This window comes from Amphibalanus amphitrite, unplaced genomic scaffold, assembly GCF_019059575.1.
Source record: "Amphibalanus amphitrite isolate SeventyFive unplaced genomic scaffold, NRLGWU_Aamphi_draft 000060F_arrow, whole genome shotgun sequence".
In the NCBI taxonomy this organism is placed as follows: Eukaryota; Metazoa; Arthropoda; class Thecostraca; order Balanomorpha; family Balanidae; genus Amphibalanus; species Amphibalanus amphitrite.
In genome coordinates this window covers 993,917-1,018,293 of record NW_024881556.1, presented here as the reverse complement: position 1 = coordinate 1,018,293, position 24,377 = coordinate 993,917, and the positions used below count along the sequence as shown (strand labels likewise).

The 24,377-nt window shown below is 54.8% G+C and overlaps 1 protein-coding gene across 1 annotated transcript in view; it reads right to left on the bottom strand.

Annotated features, from left to right (window-relative positions):
• LOC122378498 (AF4/FMR2 family member 1-like) overlaps positions 1-24,313 on the bottom strand; it is a 95,687-nt gene extending 71,374 nt beyond the window's left edge. The window contains exons 1-2 of the mRNA XM_043359609.1: positions 23,809-24,313; positions 133-265 (exon numbers count right to left, since the gene is read on the bottom strand). Coding sequence (XP_043215544.1) covers positions 133-265; positions 23,809-23,855 — 180 coding nt within the window. The 5' untranslated portion in view covers positions 23,856-24,313. The remainder of the gene's footprint in view (positions 1-132; positions 266-23,808) is intronic.
• Positions 24,314-24,377: the final 64 nt, after the last annotated feature.

Genomic DNA, 24,377 nt, shown 5'->3' with positions numbered 1-24,377 from the left:
TGTACGAGTAGTATGGCCATTTTTGAATAAGATGGTATAGATTTTATTGCACTTCCACAAAACCTTTTTTGTACCCATGTCGTGCTAGGAGTGCCAGTCTGCCCAGTGTGCGGCGCGCTCAGCTCAGCTCACCCGGATCGGCTGGCTGAAGGTGGCGCCGAACGTCTGCTCCCGAAATGAGTCGCGCGCCGCCTCCTGAGCGATCTGACAGCGGGAGCGGCGCTCGCGCTCCCGCTGTCGCTCCCGCAGCTGGTCACGCTCCTGGCTGAAACAACGCAACCAGGTCAGATCGAGCCTGGCTGAAACAACGCAACCAGGTAAGATCGAGCCTGGCTGAAACACAGCACAACACAACTAGGTCAGATCGAGCCTGGCTGAAACACAGCACAACACAACCAGGTCAGATCGAGCCTGGCTGAAACACAGCACAACACAACCAGGTCAGATCGAGCCTGGCTGAAACACAGCACAACACAACCAGGTCAGGTCACGTCAGGTCAGATCGATCCTGGCTGAAACACAGCACAACACAACCAGGTCAGGTCACGCAGGGGCGGATCCAGGAATTTTCGGGAGGGGGGCGGCAAGTTGAAATAGGGGCGACCTGGCAATCCGGGGGCGCCAAACCGTCGTCAAAATCGAGAGTTTAAAACCCACGCCGTGCGTTGTCACGTCCCCCTAGGTTTTTCGCAAATATCTTTAACACGGCTGCGCGCAGCGCCGCCGTGCGCCCAACCTCTGCTTGGATCGCCAAATCCGTCATGGGGAGGCTCACTTTGCTGAAGTCGCCTCATTTCTTCTAAGAACGACCAATTTGCTGTAGGTGGCCCACTTATCTGGGACGCCCATTTTTTTGCTAGAAGTGCCCCTCTTCTTCTTGATGCGTCCCGCTTCTACTGGGAGTGCACCTTTGCTGTTAGGGCACGCCTTTGCTGCTGGGGAGTCCCTTTTTCTACTGTGAATGGGGCGGCCCTTTCTTGTTCGGCGACCCCAAATTCTGCTGGGGGCGCCACATTTCTGCCCAACTTTTGCTGGGGTGCCCCTCTCCTGCAGGGGCACTTATCTTTTGCTAGAGACGCCTCTTCTGGGGGCGCCCTTCCACTGCGGGGGACGTCTCTCTCCTGCCAGAGGCATCCCTTTTCTTCTTATGGGGCTCCTCTTTTTGCTTGGGCGTCCCTCTTCTGCTCGGAGCGGGGCACCACTCTCCTTTTACTGGGGCACAGCCCCTCTGCTGGGGTTGCCCTTCCGCTGCCCCAGGGGCGCCCCTCTTGTGCAGAATATACTCCTTTTCTTCTTGTAATGAGGCGCCCCTCTTCTACCGGGGGCGCCCATCTGCTGCTGGGGCGTCTGTCTTCTGCCGGATATTGTCAATGGGGCGCCCCTATCCTGCTTGGCGAGCCCAACCTCTGCTGAAGGCTCCCCATCTCTGATCAACTTTTGCTGTGGCGCCTCTCTTCTGCTGGGGCGCCCCTCTTCTGCTGAGGGCGCCCCTCTCCTGAAGGGGGCTCCTCTCTTCTGCTGGAGACCTCTTCTTTCTCCGTCTCCTGCTGGAGGCTCCTTTCTCCTGCTGGGCCCCCTCCGCTGCCGGGGGCGCCCCTTTTCTGCCAGTGGCACCCATTTTTTTATTATGGGGCTTCTCTTTTTCTTTGTTGGGGCGCCTATCTGCGGTTAGGGCGCCCCTCTTCTTCTTGGAATGGGGGCGCCTCTCTACTTTTGCTGGGGCGTCGCTCCTCTTCAGGGGGACACCTCTCCTGCCAGGAGTGCCCCTCTTGAACAGAAGGCATCTTTTTATTCTTGTAATAAGACGCCCCTCTTCTGCTGGGGGTGCCCATCTGCTTCTGGAGCGACTCTGATCTGCTGGGAATGGGCAATTGGGCGTCGCTCTCATGGGTGTAGTTTTCCAAAAATCATTGGGGGTGCTCAATAGCTTTCAGAAAGGCATGCCATATTTTTCGTAGGTCTTTTTCAGCTGTTCTTTTTTACTGTATCAGGCGTCATGCAATAAATGATGTTAAATCGATTCGAAAACTTATTTTAATAGCGCCACTGTAAAATAATTTTGGCTCGCCCAATGCATTCATAATCACGGAAAATTTTTGAACATATTTCAGAACAGCTGGGTTTAAAATTTTAAATTCAGGCCCTACCGGACTTTTGGTAGGTCCGCGCTTAGGCAGCCTGGTCTGCATAGCTCTGCACGAATGAGCTTATATTGAGGGCTATCCAACATGACGCCTGACGGGACAGGCTCGATGGTTACTCTCCGGACATGTTTCTCGTGAAATTTTTGTCCCTGGAACTTAAACCTCGCCGGCACAGGCCATTTTGCGTCCTTCGATGGCACAAGGGAAAGACCCCCCTCGCGTTTGGCCTCTGATCGAGCTAGAGCTTCGCGGAAAAAATGAGCGTGTTGCCCGTCACGAGAGAAAGCCGATGATACCCAATTTTAAGGTCCTAGGTCATCGGTTGACCTTCCAGGTCAGGTCAATGACCCAAAAGTCGGGAAAATCGTGACCTGTTAGAAAGTCGTAAAGTGTGGCTGCTATGGGGTTTCCGGGGTGCTGATCACGAATATCGTGTTAGTTTGATCAAAGATGATGTCTTTAAGCATTTAGACCAGGTCGGGTCAGGTCAGGTCAACCGGTAGGGGCCGTGACGGGTATTTGTAGTACGTGACAACCGCCGCTGACAGCTTCGTAACATGTTACGAAGGCGCCAAAACTACTTCGTAAATGTTCAAATGGTTGCTTAATTCGAATTCAGCTCGAAAAACTGGCCTAGAAACATGTAAAACTCGAAAAGTGAACCGAGGTCACCAAAGGTAAATGACCTGATTTGACCTTGAACGTTTGAAACCACGAAAAACTTGCAAAAGCGCGGCTAAGGCAAGCCGACATACGCCGAATCGCGATTCCGGTCAAACATGGTCTCGGAAAGTAGGTCACAGGTCAAAGGTCATTTGGGTCAGGGTTATGAAATTTTTAGAGTAGGTGTAGGTAAAATTGATCAATGCGAGGGTACTGAAAGTTTCGTCGCGCTCGGTCGCTTTTTACGCGAGTTATTCGCGAAAAACCTTAGAGGGGTTGCATCACCCCCCCCCCCCCCCTCCTATGACGGCGAGGGTTAAATAATAACGCTATACTTGCCGTGCTATATTTACATTTATTTACTCAAAAATGATTTAATTTGATTAAAAATATTTTAAAATAGCACATTGATTTCAATAAACGAAAGTCAAAGATTTGCTGCCGGATGCTGGGACTCCTCATGAGGAGCATGGATATGCCAGCTTGTCCACCTCCAGCGCGTCTCGAGCACAGGGCGGTACTATGCGCGTTCAATGCTCATGTTAGGTCCGTCCTCCAAAACGGAAGTGTCATTTGGAGCGGTGCAGCCCAGTCCCACCTGGTACGGCTGGAGCGGCTACAGCACTGCTTTCTCATGTGGCTAGGGGCTAAAACGCAGAGGAACTGTCCTATGGACTATCGTAGTCTACTGCAAACCTTTAAAACTGAGTCCATCAAAGCTCGCCTCATTCATACCGATGTCATGTTCTTGTACCAACTCCTTCACCACCGTACCGACTGCGCTTACCTGGTATCGATGTTTGGCCTTAACCGTCGCCAGCACGGTTAAAGGGACCCTCCCACCTTCAAAAAAGTTAATGAATTGGCATGAAAGTGATGTCGCTCGGTTCAGAAAGAGCAAAAATGAATATCTACCAAATTTCATCGAAAAATATTCACCGGTTTTCAAGATATTAGACGTTTACTTTTGTTTACTTTTTGGGATCTCCGCTGTTCCTAGCGACTTTATTTGAAAGTGCGGCATTTGTTGCGCGCAAAGCAGCATATACCACCGCGTGCTGCCAAACGTTTTAGTAAAAGATTTAAAAATCGTTAGATCTCCGCTGACGTCACAAATTCTAAGGGGGCATACCAATGCATTAGCCCCTTAGAATCCGAAAACTGCAAGTTTGAAATTCCATATCTCCGAATTAAAGCATTTTTCGATGTTGTGAATGTCCAAACCGGTATTTTCAGGCCATGGCCACCAATTTGGCTATCTCAACTCAAAACTAATGTTAAGGTGGGAGGGTCCCTTTAAGGCCAAACATCGGTTGCAAGGTTGATGCAACCTTCCCCCCTCGGTTTTTCGCGAATAACCCGCGTAAAAAGCGGCCGATCGCGACGAAACTTTTAGTACCCTCGCATTGATCAATTTTACACCAATCCTTAAAATTTCATGACCCTGACCCAAATGACCTTTGACCTGTGACCTACTTTCCGAGACCATGTTTGGCCGGAATCGCGATTCGGCGTATGTCGGCTCGCATTAGCCGCGCGTTTGCAAGCTTTCCGTGGTTTCAAACGTTCAAACATGTTATCTGATGTTGCTCCCATGCATGGTGGATGTCAAGGTCACCTAATGGTCAGGTCAGGTCATTGATCTTTGGTGACCCCGGTTCACTTTTTCGAGTTTTACATGTTTCTAGGCTAGTTTTTTTTTTTTTAGCTGAACTCGAATTTATCAACCATTTCAACATTTACGAAGTAGTTTTGGTGCCTTCGTAACATGCTACGAAGCTGTCAGAGGCGGTTGACACGTTCTACGAATACCCGTCACGACCCCTACCGGTTGACCTGACCTGACCCGACCCGACCCGACCTGGTCTAAATGCCCAAAGACATCATCTGTGATCAAAACTAACACGATATTCGTGATCAGCACCCCAGAAAACCTCATAGTAGCCACACTTTACGACTTTCTAACAGGTCACGATTTTCCCGACTTTTGGGTCATTGACCTGACGTGGAAGGTCAACCTATGACCTAGGACCTTAAAATTGGGTATCATCGGCTTCCTCTCGTGACGGGCAACACGCTTGTTTTGTCCGCGAAGCTCTAGCTCGATCAGGGGCGAAACGGCAGGGGGTCGTACCAACCCCCCTTGTGCCGTCGAAGGACGGAAATTGGCCTGTGCCGGCGAGGGTTAATGAGCCTGGGAGGCGTAACCGCCGCACGGGCTTGTTTCATGTGCCCTTCGGGAGAGTGGACACCGTAAAGAACTGTCTTTCTGTGCATATTCCTCGGTTGTGCAATCAATTTTTGGCACAAAGTCCGTCAGTGGTCTTTTACCACCCTTCCACGTCCTTCGGCGTGAGGCTTTCCAGTACGCCCGAACACTGGGCAGCTATGGGGATCTCCATGTCATCATGTCCCACTTGATTCATTGACCCAGGTTGTACTGAACTTTTAGAATATTACAGAAAATTGGATATTGTTAGGCTGGCGGTTGCTTATACATGCTTGTATGTTTTACCCAAACAGAGGAACTAAGTGTGGTGTTGTGAATGTCGATAAATTTTACAGCCATTGACATTGTTTGCCAACCTTCATTTATGCTAGATTGGAGATCTTACTTAGTCCCAAGCACCATAATATCAGATGTAATGTAAGCACAAATATCATGCATCTTAATTTGTGGTAATTTATTCAATGTATATTCTCCTAGTCACTGAATTGAGTAAGCATAGTATTTGCATGATTCACTGAGCTCATTACAGTACTAACTAGGAGAAGAACATACTGATTATTGAGGGCCTTGAGTCAGCTGGCAATGTTTTGAGGAGGCTGGGGGTGCTTTAAGGAGGCAGGGGGTGCTTTAGGGAGGCAGGGGGTGCTGAGCTCAGGATTGGGGGTGCTTGAGCACCCACAAAGAGATATAAAGTTACACTTATGGACTCGCTCTCCTGCTTGGCGAGCCCAACTTCTGCTGGAGGCGCCCTATTTCTGCTCAACCTTCGCTGTGTCGCCTCTGTTTTGCTCGGGGCGCCCTCTCTGCCGCGGGCTATGGGCGCCTTTTTCGGATGTCGGGGGGGGGGGGGCGGCCGCCCCCGTCGCCCCCCCCCCCTGGATCCGCGCCTGAGGTCACGTCAGGTCAGATCGATCCGGGCTGAAACACTTCATAGACAGATTAGGTCAATCCACACCTGCTAAGAGCAGCGCACGCGCCCAGGCTGGGTATTGAATACGATTATGATGATAAGACTGGTATTGCCAGAGCTAGCCGGTAAGCCGGAACTACTTTATTAGTATGTTGGCATAAAAACGCCGAGCGCTGCCCTTGAGGCATCGAAGGCATTGTCCAGACATGTGCAATTGTCCAATGCACAACGTATGACTAAAGTAATAGCCGGCGACACAATTACAGCAGACAGTGACAATTACAGCAGAGAGCGACACAATTACAGTAGACAGTGACAATTACAGCACGGAGCGACACAATGACAACAGACAGCGACACAATGACAACAGACAGCGACACAATTACAGCAGGCAGTGACACAGTTACAGCAGACAGTGACACAGTTACAGCAGACAGTGACACAGTTACAGCAGACAGTGACACAGTTACAGCAGACAGTGACACAGTTACAGCAGACAACCAGAAAATACAGCAGGCAGCGACAACGGACAGCGAGACACAGACAGCCAATGACAACAGACAGACATCTACAGCAGGCAGCGACAACGGACAGCGCGGCGAGACAATGTCTATTGACAGCGAAACAATTACTACAAATAGCGAGGCAATGAGTACAGATAGCGAGACAATTACACCAGACAGCCAGTGACAGCCTGGCATTATCTTGCGCGCATTTAACCACGGAACTGGCATTGGCCCAGCGACTGGTGCCGCGTATCTGTCCACCAGTGCAGCACTGAGGTACTGCACTGATACCCTGGTCGACCAGTGTGGCATTGAGGCACTGCACTGATACCCTGGTCGACCAGTGCGGCATCGAGGTACTGTAATGTTAGTTACGGTGCTGGTCAGGATATAATGCCGAGTGGAAAGAGGCGTTTTCCTACATGATAGCTACGTAACACATTGATTAAATTGAGAACTTCCTAGAACAGCACTTGATCATTCGAGCATCCGTGGAAGACGTAACATGAAAATGTGTACATTGTACAGCTATCACATCGCCCTGTTCTCAAGCGTGAATCCGAGCGAACGAGTTCTGGTAAATGAGTCAGGAGATCAGGGTCAATAACGACGAGATGAGAGACATCTCAGGGTCGAAGATGTAACACAGCCCGTGGCCAGCGATTGATGAGCGGAGGCCGCGTTGCTATGCGGGTCTCGTATTCACCAGCGCTGGTGGAGGTCGCTCGGGCATCGCAGTGCCCTCACACAGGGTCACTGCGTCCAGTGACCCTCAGCGCAGAGTCACTGCGTCCAATGACCCTCACACAGAGTCACTGTGTCCAGTGCCCTCACACACAGTCACTGCACAGTCACTGCGTCCAGTGCCCTCACACACAGTCACTGCACAGTCACTGCGTCCAGTGCCCTCACACACAGTCACTGCACAGTCACTGCGTCCAGTGACTCAGCGCAGAGTCACTGCGTCCAGTGACCCTCACAGTCACTGCATCGCAGTGCCCTCACACAGGGTCACTGGACGGAACTCTGTCCAGTGACTCTCAGCGCAGTCACTGCATCGCAGCGCCCTCACACAGGGTCACTGCGTCCATTGACCCTCACACAGGGTCACTGCGTCCAGTGACCCTCACACAGAGTCACTGCGTCCATTGACCCTCACACAGAGTCACTGTGTCCAGTGACCCTCACACAGAGTCACTGCGTCCAGTGACCCTCACACAGAGTCACTGCGTCCAGTGACCCTCACACAGAGTCACTCTGTCCAGTGACTCTCAGCGCAGTCACTGTGTCCAGTGACTCTCAGCGCAGAGTCACTGTGCCCAGTGACTCTCAGCGCAGTCACTCTGTCCAGTGACTCTCAGCGCAGTCACTGTGTCCGGACTCTGGCTCCGCAGACAGAGCCAGGTGGCGGGGCGGGGCGGGGGGGGGGGGGCGGCGCCCTCCACGCGCTCACCGCGGCTGTAGAGTGAACCGCTGACACCGGATTGGCCCGGCGGTCCCACCAGTGCAGTGTAGGCAGAGAGACTACCGTTAACCCGCGCCCCGTTGGGCTCTGCCGAGCAACGCGCCCCGTTGGGGGTGGGGGGGGGCATTTTGCCCCCCCCCCCCCTAAGATCTCGAGAACCACGCAACCTAGCGACAAGCGGCAAACGGTGTTGGATAGCCCTATCAGGGAACTACCTTGTAACCCAATTTTATTGACCTAGGTCAAACCGATGACGTCACAGGTCAGGTCAAAGGTCCAATTTTTACCGTTTACAGGCATTTCAAGAAATGCGTTGTAAAACCGAGTAAAATGCATTTCATTGAAAATCATCGATGGGGAAATGTTCTTCAAACACATATTTTGCTATTTGAGGTCACTGATACCAGGTCAGGTCACAGAGGTCAGGTCACTGGGGTCACAATATGAAAGTGTCGTGTGATACATGTTTTATGGTCCATTTTACATGACAAATGCGATTATGTGGGTCAGGCAGCCTTTGGGGCCAGCTTAGGTCACGTTTTCGTCAAGGTCAGGTCAAGGTCAGGTCAAGGTCAGGTCAAATTAGGTCAAATTTCAAAGTTGATATTTTTGCATAAAATGGGTATCAAATCGATGCAGCTCGTCACGGGGAGTTCAATGGTGGTCTTTGTTTTGCCGTACGTGGTCTAGAATCGCTAAAAATTGAGTTAAAAAATTTGACGTCATCATTTTTGAAGAGTTTTTTCGCTATAACTTGGCCAAAAAACAAGATATCGATCTGAAATTTGGTATGCATATAGAAGAGCGCAGGGACTATCACATATATTCCGGGTTTTTCGAAATTCGGAATTGTCTTTGATTTTATTTTAGTTTTTCTAAAAAAAATCAATTTTTTGAATTTTTGAGGGTCAAAACCCCAAAATTTTGAAAATCCGAGATAGCAGTTTTGTAGCGACGCATTTTGTCGACCAGACCATATAAAGAACTTTGAAATTGCTTGATAACTGTAGATTTGGTGAGCGTTTCAAGATTGCATGTTTTTTGCTCATTTTTGCTCGAACATGACCTCAGTTTGACCTCAATAACTCCTGACCTAAGGTGACCTAAGACTTGAAATTTGGTGTGAAGGTGTCAAATTGATGCCCGGGAAGGCACTGAAAATTTGGCGGCGCTGCGCGCCGCCGTTTTCTTGCTATTCAGGAAAAACCACAGGGGGGCCAAAATGGCCCCCCCAACGGGGCGAGGGTTAAGGCTGCGGCGGTGGCCGCTCCCCTCCTGCCGCGCAGCCATCTCACAAAACAACAAACTTGGCAATCCTCGCCACCTTGTACAACAAGCAATGCTGAGTAGTCACAGAACGGTGAAAACAAATGCATAGATTCAAGGTAAAATGCATTACAGGATATGCCACACCGAGTCATGGCGCTTCGAGTGGGACCATGTGCTGGGTGGCAGCGCTCTAGGAGCTGTGCTGGTGCATCTGCGGCAGCACGCCTCGAACCTCCGGACAGACAGGAGGACAGAGGGAGCGGAGGGAGGACAGAGGAGCGAGAGGGAGGACAGAGGAGCGGAGGGAGCAGAGAGGGGCGCGGACGGCGCTGGTCGTGACCGGCCCGGTTACCACACCGTCTCAGCGGCGGCCAGCGGCGCGGCGGTCGGCGGGTCCGGGTGGCCAGCACGGCCGCTCCCCGAGTACCGCACAGGGCTGCCACCGCGCCTCAGAGGGACACAGGGCTGCCACCGCGCCTCAGAGGGACAGAGAGAGAGAGGGTTGTCACTGCGCCTCAGAGGGGCACAGGGCTGCCACTGCGCTACAGAGGGACAGAGGGCTGCCACCGCGCCACAGAGGGACAGGGGGCTGCCACCGCGCCTCAGAGGGACACAGGGCTGCCACCGCGCCTCAGAGGGACAGAGAGAGGGCTGCCACCGTGCCTCAGAGGGACAGAGAGAGGGCTGCCACTGCGCCTCAGAGGGACAGAGAGGGCTGCCACTGCGCCTCAGGGGGACACAGGGCTGCCACAGCGCCTCAGAGGAACGAAGGACAGAAGGCTGTCACTGCGTCTCAGAGGGACAGAGAGAGGGCTGCCAATGCGCCTCAGAAGAACGCAGGGACACAGGGCTACCACAGCGCCTCAGAAGGACAGGGGGCTGCCACCGCGCCACAGAGGGACAGGGGGCCGCCACCGCGCCACAGAGGGACAGAGAGAGGGCTGCCACCGCGCCACAGAGGAACGCAGGGACACAGGGCTACCACAGCGCCTCAGAAGGACAGAGGGAGGGCTGCCACCGCGCCACAGAGGGCAGGGGGCTGCCACCGCGCCACAGAGGAACGCAGGGACACAGGGCTACCACAGCGCCTCAGAAGGACAGAGAGAGGGCTGCCACCGCGCCACAGAGGGACACGGGGCTGCCACCGCGCCACAGAGGGACAGGGGGCTGCCACCGCGCCACAGAGGAACGCAAGGACAGAGGGCGGCCACTCACAATGCTGGAAAATGGGCTGCCAGGCGGACGGAGCCCCGTCTCTGCCCTGCAGCTGCCTGTAACAGCACGTGTCACCGACCCACGGTTCCATCCAGAGAGTGGCGTCACTGAAACCACCGGTCATCTCAGCCACCCGGCTGTTTTGAGAGGGTCCAATGCCGGCGACGATAAGTAGACCCCATGCCGCCGCGGGCCGGCAGTGTTTGCGCTATCGACCTTATCGTCCGAGCACCTGGGCGGCTGCGCCAGCGACCAGGTGTCAGAGCGGCGCCAGCGACCAGGTCAGAGCGGCGCCAGCGACCAGGTCAGAGCGGCACCAGCGACCAGAGCTCTGTTCGCACCCCGTTTATTTATCAGCAGGCTGCGACCATGCTGCTGCTTCTTGGCTCCTCATTGGTCGAGTTCAAGTGGTCTATTCGTTAGACCAATGAGAGGCCAAGCCGCGCCAGCAATAACTTCCTTATATGGGGAAAACCGACAGCACGCTGATATAAAAACAGCGACCGAACAGGGCCCAGGTCAAAGCGGCGCCAGCGACCAGGTCAGAGCGGCGCCAGTTGCGTCAGAGGGAGCGCTGCACCAGCCCCTCTCCGGAGAGAAAAGGAGCGGGACGGAGCGGGGCGGGGGGACCTGGGAGCAGCACGGAGCGGGGCGGAGAGAGCTGTGAGAGGGGGAGCGGGGCGGGGGAGCTGGGAGCGCTCCCCGTCCAGTCACGGTGAATTGGTGAGCACGAGCCGCGCCCCATCCCCACGGGCCGCGGGCCGGGGTCAGAGGGTGCCGGGTGCCCGGTGCGGCACGGGACAGTCAGAGGGTGCCGGGTGCCCGGTGCGGCGCGGGTCAGCAGGGCCTGTGTCACCGTCCCTCGTCGATCGGTGTCCGTGAGTGAATACTTGGTCACCGACTGACATCGCTGGAGCAGCTGCCGGTTCTGGCACCGCTGAGAGCTCAGCCCGGCAGCGTCACATGAGACAGCGGAGCTGGGGTGCAAACACGGCCAGACGCAATCCGCCACCCTATTCCTATCCATGTAAATAAACCCACAACTGTATCTAAATAGCAGAACTGGTACACCGTCTTACATACTTGAACCACACCAGAACCCGTTTCGTTTTCGCGATGCTTCTTCAATGCACAACAAACGCCGACTTAACCCTCGCCCGCACATGCCATTTTCCCATCCTAGAACGCACATGGGGGGGGGGGGGGTGGTTGCCACCCCCCCGCGCCATTTCGTTCCTGTTGGAGATAGAGCTTAGCAGTAAAGACCAAAAAGATTCTTTGGGAAGAGACGAATCCAATGATACCCAGTTTTACCTTCTCAGGTCAGTCATTGACCTTCCAGGTCAGGTCAAACTAAAAAATGTTGCTGTTTTGGGTCACCGTTGGATATCAAGTGTGCTGCTTATCAAATACCGATGACGATGCTGTTTTCTGGTGCCAAGCCAGCTAGAACCTCTTTGTCACACTACCCGACCAGAATTTTGCTGCTGAGGTCATTTCAGGTCAAGTTAGGTCAAGGTCAATTATATGTGTTTGTATGTCTGTGTGTGTCTGTGTGTATACTGATGTGTGCACCGATTGTTTTTGGGTCCATATTACATGAAATCATGATCTGAGAAGCTTTTACCAAAAATGCAGTCAAAAAACTTCAAAAAAAGTAAATTCAGCTTGCCTAAAACGCATTTATCTTAGATGACCTAGGTTGACCTTGACCCTGACCTTGACCCCTGTACATCGTCGAACAACATGTTCCATGATAGGTGGGAGGTAAGACTGGCAAAAAAGGCCGAAATCAGGGTGTCAAAAGCTCATAAGGCCCATGGCAAACGCAAGATGTTGAGAATTGGCCATTTGGGTCATGACATGACCTGAAAAACAAGGTCATATCTCCGAAACCAAAAATCACAGAAACTTGAAATTTTCAGTGGACATCAAGAAAGGATAGAGGAGCAGCTATACGAAAAATCAGCTTTCTAGCTCTAAAAATGTTGAGTGCAGAGCAGAAAGACTACCTGGGGGGGTGGCAACCACCACCCCCCCCCCCATGTGCGGGCGAGGGTTAAACTCGGGTAGGGTAGTTGACCTGCGGCCGCAAACCCCCTGGCCAGTGAAGCGGCACCCGGGAGCCGCCGCGGCTGGCGGCTCAGTAGCCGCGGCTGGCGGCTCAGTAGCGCGGCTGGTGGCTCAGTAGCCGCGGCTGGCGGCTCAGTAGCCGCAGCTGGTAGCTCAGCACCCCGCAGGTGGTAGCTCAGTTCCTATTTAGATTAAAGTTGTGAGCCACATGCAGTGCATGTTAGCTCCACAATCTCAATAAGGTGAGATGCATAAGCAATCGTAAGAAGCAATGAATCTTGTTGGACAGATCAGAACAGCTCCAAGTCAGTCGCTAAGCTGGCTCAAAGCGTACCTAAAGCGACACCAGAATCAATCTAGCTGGATTTCAAACATAGATTGCAGAAGCATAACGAGATCTGAGCGATCGACGGAAGCCTGAGGAGTTCGACGTACTCTTGGAAGCCCTGAAGACATCTCTCAAACTGAATAGCGAGAATCGTCTGCCTTGGCGATATCAAACTGCAAGTTTTGACCATCACACAAACTGAACAGCAAGACTAGTCTGTCGTGCATAGACATGAAAGGGGAGGTTCTGACATCACACAAATTGAACGATGAGACTAGTTTGCAGCGCTACACAAGCGGCAATTTATCTTTGAAACAAATATAGGTACCTACGCTTGGAGTCATCACCAGAGTCGCTGGCAAGAACGGGTAAACCGACATGAGATTGAGTGAGGGCGGTGCAAGTGGTACATAAGGATTCCCCCAATAACCATGCAGGTGCTTACTACTGGGCTACTCTGCCCCTTGCGGTGTGAGCCGGATCTCGTCAGGCCTTCATCACAAACTGAGATTTGTCCCCGTCTTTCGCTTACAAGCGAAAACCACAGATACCATAGTATAGTATAAGCATTAGATCATGATGAGAAGGCAGACGCTGGTGCTTGGCTCCGTGAGACATGGTGCTAAGCTGCAAATCGTGCGGTATTGCTGCTCTCCGTGTGCAGGCCGAGATTTACCGGATGAAAAAAGGATACCACCATCCGCTTTTACGGCATGTTTCTCGCGACATACCTCCTGACGCTTTCGTGACCCATAAAGCATCCAGGTGGAAAGTTCTCGAGGAAAAGCTGCCTTCTTTGGACCACAAACGTGCAATTTGCAGCTGGCGGCTACGGAGCGGCATGTAAACATTTTTACAGCCAAATACAGCCATACAAATTGTGATAAAGGTGCAACTATAGAGTAGAGCCTGACGCAGTCAAATACAAAGAAAGTAGCCCTCAGAGCACTAACGGACCGATTGAGCGTAAGCTCTGTCTTCTAGCCCGTGTTGAGTGAAAGGGCTTATTGGCTCCTTGTTATCCAGCCACAATGGCGCTAAGGCTAAACAGGGTCTCAGCCGTGTCCACCAGTGTCCACTGCGGCGCGGTCGGCCGCTTTGTGGCGCGGTCGGCCGCTTTGTGGCGCGGTCGGCCGCTGTCCATGCCGGAATGGCTCTCCGCCGCTCGCCTCCCACTTCCCAGGGGGCTGACAGGGGCCCGGTGAGCGGCCGGGGCCGGTCCGGTCCGGGCGCCGAGAGCGGCCGCGTCTCCTGTCGACTCCCACGGTCCAATCAATAGCGTCCGCCGCCACCGGGCCGCGCCGAGACCGACACACCACGGAAGTCGGGGGGCGGAAACCGACGGAGGGGGGGGGGAGGAAGGCGGCCGGCTGGCGGGCCAGGAGGCAGAGCAAAGAGACACTGGCAGGGAAAGGGGCGGCGAAATGGGAGCCGATTCACACGTGGGAGATCGGCCCACCGCAGACACGTTGGCAGCGGATAGGGGAGCAGCGTGCCTATGACTACGGATGTGGCAGAACCCGAGTGTAGTTGAACCAGGGCGACCATAGATGTGAATGACTACGCAAAAGCTATCAAACAGTTCATGCTTATTTCAGAATTCGATAAAGACGCACTATGTAACACATCGCGGGTCTAAAATGACACTATGTATGTAGGGGATAGTGGGGCAAAGCGGCCACCCTAACGCTTCTCACGATGCCAACGCTTGATTTTTAAACTTGGAAAGATCCTTTCTATACCAATGTGATCCCTATTAAGTTGCCTTTTATTTCAACTGCGTTTCATTTCCAAAGGCGTTCGCATATGGAAGATATTGACAAAACTTTAAACCTATGCATATTGGCCACTTTGCCCCATACCCTGGGGCAAAGCGGCCACCGGCGTCTTCTCAAGTCCCGATATGAGGAAGAAAATATTTGCCTCATGTACGACTAGGTTATTAGATGGTGACAAGGTTTAAGCGAGGATGGATGTTAACTTTATCATCTTCCACCTGTAGATAAACAAAAAAGGATTTTTATGAAAAAAAACATTTAATTGCATTATTTGGTAACTCATGCAACTGAAAAGTGGCCAAGATGGATGCATGAGGACACATTTGAATATAAATAATGTTGTTTATCCAGATGGAAACAACTTATGGCAAATTGGGGGGTGGCCACTTTGCCCCGGCCACTTTGCCCCGCGCATACCGTCCGAGACAAAAATATTCCAGCTTAACTATTAGTGGAGTAAAAAACAATAAAATTGGTAGAATACATATACGATAACCATGCAATGCATGGACAAGAGCGCTTGTAAAAATTCCAAACGGTTATGGAATAACATAACATTTAAAAATTGTAAACATAGTTGGTAACCTGGCAAGAAAGGCTTTTCTGTGTTTCACAGAACAATGGTGATGGGCCTGAAACCCCGGTCTGGCTCATTCGAACGACCGTGAAGAGAAGTATAATTGGAAACCATAAATTGGAACTGACGCCAGCTATGAAGGGCTAAAACGATGGGTGGCCGCTTTGCCCCGGGTGGCCGCTTTGCCCCACTCTCCCCTACAGCAGTCCGCACGGGGCCGAACTTGACCCCTCCCCTCCCCACCGTGCCCGGCGGGGGGGTGGGCAGCTCCCCGGATCCGGGCAGTCGGCAGACGGCCGCGGGCCGGCGGCCCCAGAGGGGATGGTGCGCCTCCTGCAGGCCAGCGCGGCGGCTGCTGCGGGGACGGGAAGGGGGGGGGGACGAGGCCGGTCAGTGCCACTGGGGAGCCTGCAGCCATACCGCTGTCAGCACGGACCTGAGCTGAGATCAGCTGAGATCAGGTCTGGTCGGAAACTGCGACCTGCGGCCAACCGCATCACACAGAAAAACATTGAGCGGTGTCAGGTTAAAAATACATGCATTAATCAAGTGCCCAAATTGATCCAAATTTCAGCCTCATTAATCACTTGCTAGAATATATTGTAAGTGGTTAATGCGTTGTTTTTTGGGTATCATTATTTTTTTTTTCAGTGGCTCATCCGCGCATCAGCCGAATGGTAATGGCGTTGTTGAGCGAAACCACCGCACAGTTAAGGCTATTGCAGCGAGGAAACAGTGTCCCATCTCTGAGGCAGTTCACCTATATAACGTAACACCTCTTGATGGCGACCACGCTGACAGTGCTCCCGTTGCCGGGTGTACTTACCGGTATACTGAGCGGGACATGGTTCAGGCAGGGGCATGCCATGGTGTGGGCGCTGATTCTCAAATGGAGCTCGGGCAGAGTGATGTGCGAGGTGAGGGTGATTACGCTGTCGGGGATGAGGTGTGGGTGAGGGTGCCAGGATCGCGGTGCGGCTCCAGGTCTCGCAGTGGCGTGGTCACTGGTCTTGTGTCAGCGCAGGTGGTAGAGGTTGATGGAATGCCCTGGCACGTGCGAGATGTGCGACGTCGAGGTAGAGACGGGAGTGTGTGGTCTTGAGGACCAGGAGGGCGTGTGCCAGATGCGGTACTCGCACATTCGTGCGTGCGGAAGTTCGCGTGAGAATCAAATTGTATGTCAAAATAATTGCTGTTTTTTTCGGGAGACAGAGGTTGTGGCCTATTAATAAAACTGGGTTTTGGTGGCATTTGATAATTATCACTTTTCTACATAAGGTATTTCTATTACATATTGGTACCACGATTTTCCGTAATTGACATCAATATACCCTAGGTGTGGCTTCTGAGCCTCTGTCCCCCCCCCCCCTAGTGAAAATTCCTTGGAGGAGGCCCTGTCTGGCACGTGGCCTCTGGGATGCCATTGCATCATGGATGGCTGCGACACCGGACCGTGGATATCTAGTAATCCATGGCCGGCGGCGCCGCTGTCCCGCGCGGCGGCTCCGTTTATTTACAGTTGCGGGGGACGGTCGGTGTTATTTAGAGTTCCCGGACGCCGGCGACCCGCAGCAGAGGCACGCCGCCGGCTGACGAATGACGATGCTGCTCTGCGCTGCACAGGAATGCGGAGCCCACGCTGACGAGCCTGTGCGCTGCGGAATCCGATTCGGCCAAATAAGTGAACCGGGAGACCGCAGCAACATCGAGCATTGAATCATCCGGAACATCCGGCTGTCCGGGCACTAGCCGGAACACTCGGCAGCATTCCACTGGTAATAGTGCAGTATAGGATGCCGATCATGTGCAAAGTTGTGTGCTGAGAGGTGGGCGTTAAAAACACAGGCAATAAACCAGCAGGGAAGACCCGGCTCTCGCCACACAGCTGCAGGCACAGAGCTGACCAGATTCGCACGAGTACCAGCTCTCCCAGGACAGCAGTCCCACGACTGCTGTTCCCGAAGGCTGATCGTTAGCGTCAGGAACTTCGTGCGGCGCCAATCGACTGGTGGTGCGCTCGAACGGACAAAGGCTCATACCTTGAACGGACAAAGGCTCATACCTTGAACGGACAGAGGCTCATACCTTGAACGGACAGAGGCTCATACCTTGAACGGACAGAGGCTCATACCTTGAACGGACAGAGGCTCATACCTTGAACGGACAGAGGCTCATACCTTGAACGGACAGAGGCTCATACCTTGAACGGACAGAGGCTCATACCTTGAACGGACAAAGGCTCATACCTTGAACGGACAAAGGCTCATACCTTGAACGGACAGAGGCTCATACCTTGAACGGACAAAGGCTCATACCTTGAACGGACAGAGGCTCATACCTTGAACGGACAAAGGCTCATACCTTGAACGGACAGAGGCTCATACCTTGAACGGACAAAGGCTCATACCTTGAACGGACAAAGGCTCATACCTTGAACGGACAAAGGCTCATACCTTGAACGGACAGAGGCTCATACCTTGAACGGACAAAGGCTCATACCTTGAACGGACAGAGGCTCATACCTTGAACGGACAAAGGCTCATACCTTGAACGGACAGAGGCTCATACCTTGAACGGACAGAGGCTCATACCTTGAACGGACAGAGGCTCATACCTTGAACGGACAAAGGCTCATACCTTGAACGGACAAAGGCTCATACCTTGAACGGACAAAGGCTCATACCTTGAACGGACAGAGGCTCATACCTTGAACGGACAGAGGCTCATACCTTGAACGGACAGAGGCTCATACCTTGAACGGACAGAGGCTCATACCTTGAACGGACAGAGGCTCATACCTTGAACGGACAAAGGCTCATACCTTGAACGGACAGAGGCTCATACCTTGAACGGACAAAGGCTCATACCTTGAACGGACAGAGGCTCATACCTTGAACGGACAGAGGCTCATACCTTGAACGGACAAAGGCTCATACCTTGAACGGACAGAGGCTCATACCTTGAACGGACAAAGGCTCATACCTTGAACGGACAGAGGCTCATACCTTGAACGGACAGAAGCTCATACCTTGAACGGACAAAGGCTCATACCTTGAACGGACAAAGGCTCATACCTTGAACGGACAAAGGCTCATACCTTGAACGGACAGAGGCTCATACCTTGAACGGACAGAGGCTCATACCTTGAACGGACAGAGGCTCATACCTTGAACGGACAGAGGCTCATACCTTGAACGGACAGAGGCTCATACCTTGAACGGACAAAGGCTCATACCTTGAACGGACAGAGGCTCATACCTTGAACGGACAGAGGCTCATACCTTGAACGGACAGAGGCTCATACCTTGAACGGACAGAGGCTCATACCTTGAACGGACAAAGGCTCATACCTTGAACGGACAAAGGCTCATACCTTGAACGGACAGAGGCTCATACCTTGAACGGACAAAGGCTCATACCTTGAACGGACAGAGGCTCATACCTTGAACGGACAAAGGCTCATACCTTGAACGGACAGAGGCTCATACCTTGAACGGACAAAGGCTCATACCTTGAACGGACAAAGGCTCATACCTTGAACGGACAAAGGCTCATACCTTGAACGGACAGAGGCTCATACCTTGAACGGACAAAGGCTCATACCTTGAACGGACAGAGGCTCATACCTTGAACGGACAAAGGCTCATACCTTGAACGGACAGAGGCTCATACCTTGAACGGACAGAGGCTCATACCTTGAACGGACAGAGGCTCATACCTTGAACGGACAAAGGCTCATACCTTGAACGGACAAAGGCTCATACCTTGAACGGACAAAGGCTCATACCTTGAACGGACAGAGGCTCATACCTTGAACGGACAGAGGCTCATACCTTGAACGGACAAAGGCTCATACCTTGAACGGACAGAGGCTCATACCTTGAACGGACAGAGGCTCATACCTTGAACGGACAAAGGCTTCAGGTCACGCCGTCCGTTTGATCAATTAATGAGTTACCACTTCGCGTGTCTTTTCAAAACTAATTGGATGCAATACAATCAACCACACTGAACACTCAACACTGAGACTGTTTGGTCGCTGCTGGGACGCCGAGTGTGGAGGAAGCAGTCAGTCAGCTGCAGTCATTGTTCGCTGACCGACCCCCCCCCCCCTCCCCCGCCCTCATCCCATCGCCGCCGCAGCCGAACAGCCTCCACTGCGCTCAGATGCCCGTGTCTCTGCTTCAGAAGGGTGGCAATTGTAACACCACTTAACCACAATCTAAACGCTAGCCTGACTACGCGAGATCGCACCAGAACTGGCCCCTGAGCGACATCAGTGGTGTCAGGAAGAGTGCACGGCACAGGGCCACCCGCGGCACGGGGGCAGACCGCGGCACAGGGCCGCCCGCGGCACAGTAGCTACCCGCGGCACAGGGCAGACCGCGGCACAGGGCCGCCCGCGGCACAGGCCGCCCGCGGCACAGGGGCCGCCCGCGGCACAGGGGCCGCCGCGGCACGGTGCGCCGCCGCCCGGTCCGCCGGCGGAGCCCTGGTCGGCGCCGCGGCGACATCCAGTAGCCGCGCGGAGTCGGCCGATCCGTATCTGCTACCCTCCGTACCCGGGCGTAAACACCCAGCTCAGCTGACCCAGTCAGCGGCAGCCCGGCGCGGTCCTCACGCCCTATCGGCTGAAAAACCGGCACACCACGTCCACGGCGCCAGCGCGGTCAGTTGACCGGGCCAGGGGAGACAGCAGCTCACCTAACCGGGTCAGTTCAGACGGCAGCTCACCTGACCGGGTCAGTTCAGACGGCATCTCACCTGACCGGGTCAGTTCAGACGGCAGGTCACCTGACCGGGTCAGTTCAGACGGCAGCTCACCTGACCGGGTCAGTTCAGACGGCAGCTCACCTGACCGGGTCTGGTCAGACGGCAGGTCATCTGACCGTGAGGTCGCTGGGACCCGTGAGCACAGTCTGCCGTCCGCTGTCCGCTGCCGGAGTCTGCTGATTCCCGCTGCCGGAGTCCGCTGATTCCCGCTGCCGGGAGTCCGCTGATTCCCGCTGCCGGGAGTCCGCTGATTCCCGCTGCCGGAGTCCGCTGATTCCCGCTGCCGGGAGTCCGCTGTCCGCTGCCGGAGTCTGCTGATTCCCGCTGCCGGAGTCCGCTGATTCCCGCTGCCGGGAGTCTGCTGATTCCCGCTGCCGGGAGTCTGCTGATTCCCGCTGCCGGGAGTCTGCTGACCGCTCCGTCACCAGCGGCGGAGACGGCACCCAGGCCATCGGGCGAGCGGCGAGATCAGTCACTCCCGAATCGAATGGACAGCCCGATCAGTGGCGACGGACCGACCGGACGGGCCCCGTGGGTGCCGCGCGCCGCGGCCGCCAGTGTAGCGCCTGGAGGCGGCGCCCCGCCTCCCGGAGCCCGCTCTGACGACTCCTCGCCTCCTCTCTCTCGCGACGCACCGAGTCACCGACACAAAGGATCCCGCGGCGGCGCGACGACCGGCGAGCGGCGCAGGTCAACGGCCGACGGTCGCCGCCGCCGACGGGCGCGCCGGGACACGGGGTCGGTCGTGACGGCCGTCAGCGCAGCGGCCGACTCCAGCGCGGGTCACAGCGCCGCCTCAGACGGCCTCGCGGTCCCCCTGTGCCGCCAGCTGTGGGCGCCAGCAGCCGCGTCCAGAGCCAGCTCTCGGCAGGTTTGCGAGTTACGTCGGCTTTAGCGAGTGGCGCAGACATGAGAGTGGTCCCTGCACTCCCGGCACCTTCCGCTCAGAGACCATAACCAACGCTGGGCGGACAGGGTTTCGTTCTGAAGGGTGTCCGTCCGCGCAGGAAGCTACAGTAAGTAGAGCGGCGGGCTGCTCTGTAAAGTGACGGCCTCGCGTTGCCGCTCTGGTCCGATGGCTGGCGATGGCGCCGGTCGCAGGGCTGCCCGGCGCGGTGACTGCAGGTCGGCAGTCCGCAGGTGCGCCCGCGCCCGGGCCAATCCTTTCACCGGCGCACAGGCCACCCACGTACTAATGAGCAGGCCATTTGCATAAAGGAGCCGGCAATTAATCTGATGAACTAACCCGCCGGTATCGCCGACCCAGCGAGCGGTGGCGGCCCGTTGTAGGCTCGTCAGGCGCCCCTGCTGCCGCCCCACCCCTGCTTGTGCCGCCCCTGCAGCCGCCCCGCCCCTGCACCCGTGCCGCCCCTGCTGCCGCCCCACCCCTGCGCCCGTGCCGCCCCTGTTCCCTACCTACCGCCCCTGTTCCGCACCTACCCCCCCCCCCCCCTGTTCCGTACCTACCGCCCCTGATCCGTACCGCCCCTGTTTCGTACCTACCGCCCCTGTTTCGTACCTACCGCCCCTGTTCCGTACCGCCCCTGTTCGGTCCAGCCAGGCGCACGGTCAGAGCCTGCCCCCTGGGATTACTTGAGTTAGGTTAGAAAAGCGAGAACATATATAGGTCCCAACTGCCGTGTATCAGGGGTTTGGGAGATACTCAAGCACACGGTACAATGAGCACTGTTACCTGTGCTCAGTGTACTGGCGCCCATTCAGCTCCTGGTCTGGTCTGATAGGCACCCAGACCCGACCGGCGCCCATTCAGCTCCTGGTCTGGTCTGTGGTCTGACAGGCACCCAGACCCAGACCCGACAGGGACGCGTGGCGAGGACTTTCCCGGGCCGGAGCATGATGGTCACCCGTCAGCGTCCAGCCGGCCGCCAGCACTGGGTCCCCCCCCCCCTCCCGGCGGCGACAGGAGGGGGGGGGGCGCCAGGAGACACGGAGCCTGGCCGACACGGCGCGCACCAGGAGACACGGAGTGGAGTCTAACCCACACGGCGTGCACCAGGAGACAGGGAGTCTAACCGACACGGCGCGCACCAGGAGACACGGAGTTTAGCCGACATGGAGCGCACCAGGAGACAGGGAGTCTAGCCGACACGGCGCGACGGCAGGCGGACGGCGGCAGGCGACAACAGGATCAGCTACCGAGACTGAGACGGCTGAGCCGCCCAGAGAGCCAGACTCGGTGGGAGCGGGCCGCGGGGACAACAAAAATGAGCCTGCTGGCAGGAGGTCACTAGAGTACTCGGCATTATTCAAATCTATCAACCCCAGGCCGGCCAGGCCGGACTATGACGCACACACAATACACAATACACACACGTGTCGCGGAGGCGCGGAATGAGAGAAGACTGAGCGGGCCGAGACTTGTATTGCAACGGTGGTTCTGATTCTGATTCGCCAGTGCCTGTGCGTTATATGCAGGGTGGTTGCACAATGAAGGACCGGTCCGCCGACCCGCCGGGTCGGTGGACGGTGCCGACACGTGGGGAAAGTGACGGCTGTTTCTATGTAACAAAGCTTGAACGTGTACTCTCTTTATCATGATATAGAAGAAGGGAATCGGTCCCACATTATCTTCCCTCCCCCAGGGAAGCGTAGGGAACCGAAGCGATCATAACAAAGAGAGGAAACGTTTAGCTGACGGAGAAAGAAAGTTCCATATGAGCGTATCACAAAATGGTATGAACAGATAAGTAAGTTTCGTGACAATTACACCTACTACCGGGCGATCCTTCCGCACTCTTGGCGGGGACCGTCCCTGGGCATCTCCATGGCCCTCGGCATCTCTGGCCGAATATCAATACAATATAATTTCAGTGAATTGACAACGATTAACGTATTTGAATGTTCATACCGTTCAGAGTATGCTCTTTCTACGTTTACTAGTGTCAAAATGACACGGCAAAGTGCAGGCAAAATTTAAATGCACTTGCAATTTCTCCGTAAATTTTGGGGTGAGCAACCACAATGAAGCGCAACAAACGACAAAACACTGACGAAAACGGATAATGAAACAGTACGGTTTTTGAAACACATCGAAGTTAAAACAAATTTCACAGCACAATTTCACTGTCACTTTTTGACGAAAATACAGCAAAAGTTCATAATGGGTGAATATTCTTGATTTTGGGTGTCAATTTGTCTTGAATTTAGCGTTGATATTTTTTTTCTTCTCTTCTCTCCTCCGATCTTGAGTCCTTCAGCGAGGTGGTGTCCATCACTCGATGACGGTGAGTGGGACGGCGCTGGCTGACGAGCCGTGCGCTGTCGGCGGGCTCCGTAGTAGTCCAGGGCAGCTGATGACGTTGCCGCAGGGCAGATGGTATTGCCGGGCAGAGCTACTCACTGGAGACGGTGATGTCGGACGATGACGAGTCCAGGATGGTCAGCTCCCTAGTCGATGACGTGACGTAGGGGCGATACACCGTCACAGAGCACGGACTAACCAGACTGCGATGTCAGTGCAGATGTAGAGGCTGGGGTCCGTGGTGAGGGGCACAAGTCCCCTCGACCGCCGCTGCCACCATTATCGCGAAGGCGCGGAAGGAGAGAGACGACTGAGCGGGCCGAGACTTGTATTCCAACTGTAATTCTGATTCTGAATGGGGTTCGCCAGTGCCTGTGCGTTATATGCAGGGTGGTTGCACAATGAAGGACCGGTCCGCCGACCCGCCGGGTCGGTGGACGGTGCCGACACGTGGGGAAAGTGACGGCTGTTTCTATGTAACAAAGCTTGAACGTGTACTCTCTTTATCATGATATAGAAGAAGGGAATCGGTCCCACACACGGTAGACCATCGCGCAGCAGTTGGACGGCGGGCCGGGCCGGGTCGGGCCGGGTCGGGCCCAGTACAGTACTCACTGTGAGACGTATCCCTTCAGCATCGGGTTGGTCGAGTTGGGGTACATGACGGCGGCCGCCTGGGGGCTCCTCTCCGGTCCACCGGCTGGGTCAGGTCAGAGGACCACTGGCGGCAGCCCGCCAGCCACCACTCGTCAATCACCACTTCACTACAGGCTGGCCGCGATCCACCACTGCCACTGGACCGGGGTCAGGTCAGCGCCACTGGACCGAGGTCCGATGGCCAGTCACCGGCCCACCACCACCACAACCGACCACAGACAGCCTCACACCTCACACCAGTGGACACAGCACTCCAACTCGCGCCGCCAGCCGCCTGTGTGATGTGTGTGTGTCGAAATTCAAACGGCCGGCGGGCCCGGGGCCGCCGCGCTCTCCATCTCCGCGCCGGCCGCCGGCTCTGGGCTGGCACCAGCTCACGCCCGGCACACCACGCACTGCACTCGGCTCGTACTATCGCACTGCTGGTGGTTCACGATCGCTGTCGGTTCACCACCGCACTACCTCCCCAAGGCCGTATAAGTTAGGTAAGATCGTCCGGGCTCGCTAATGTTACAAATCTGCAACAC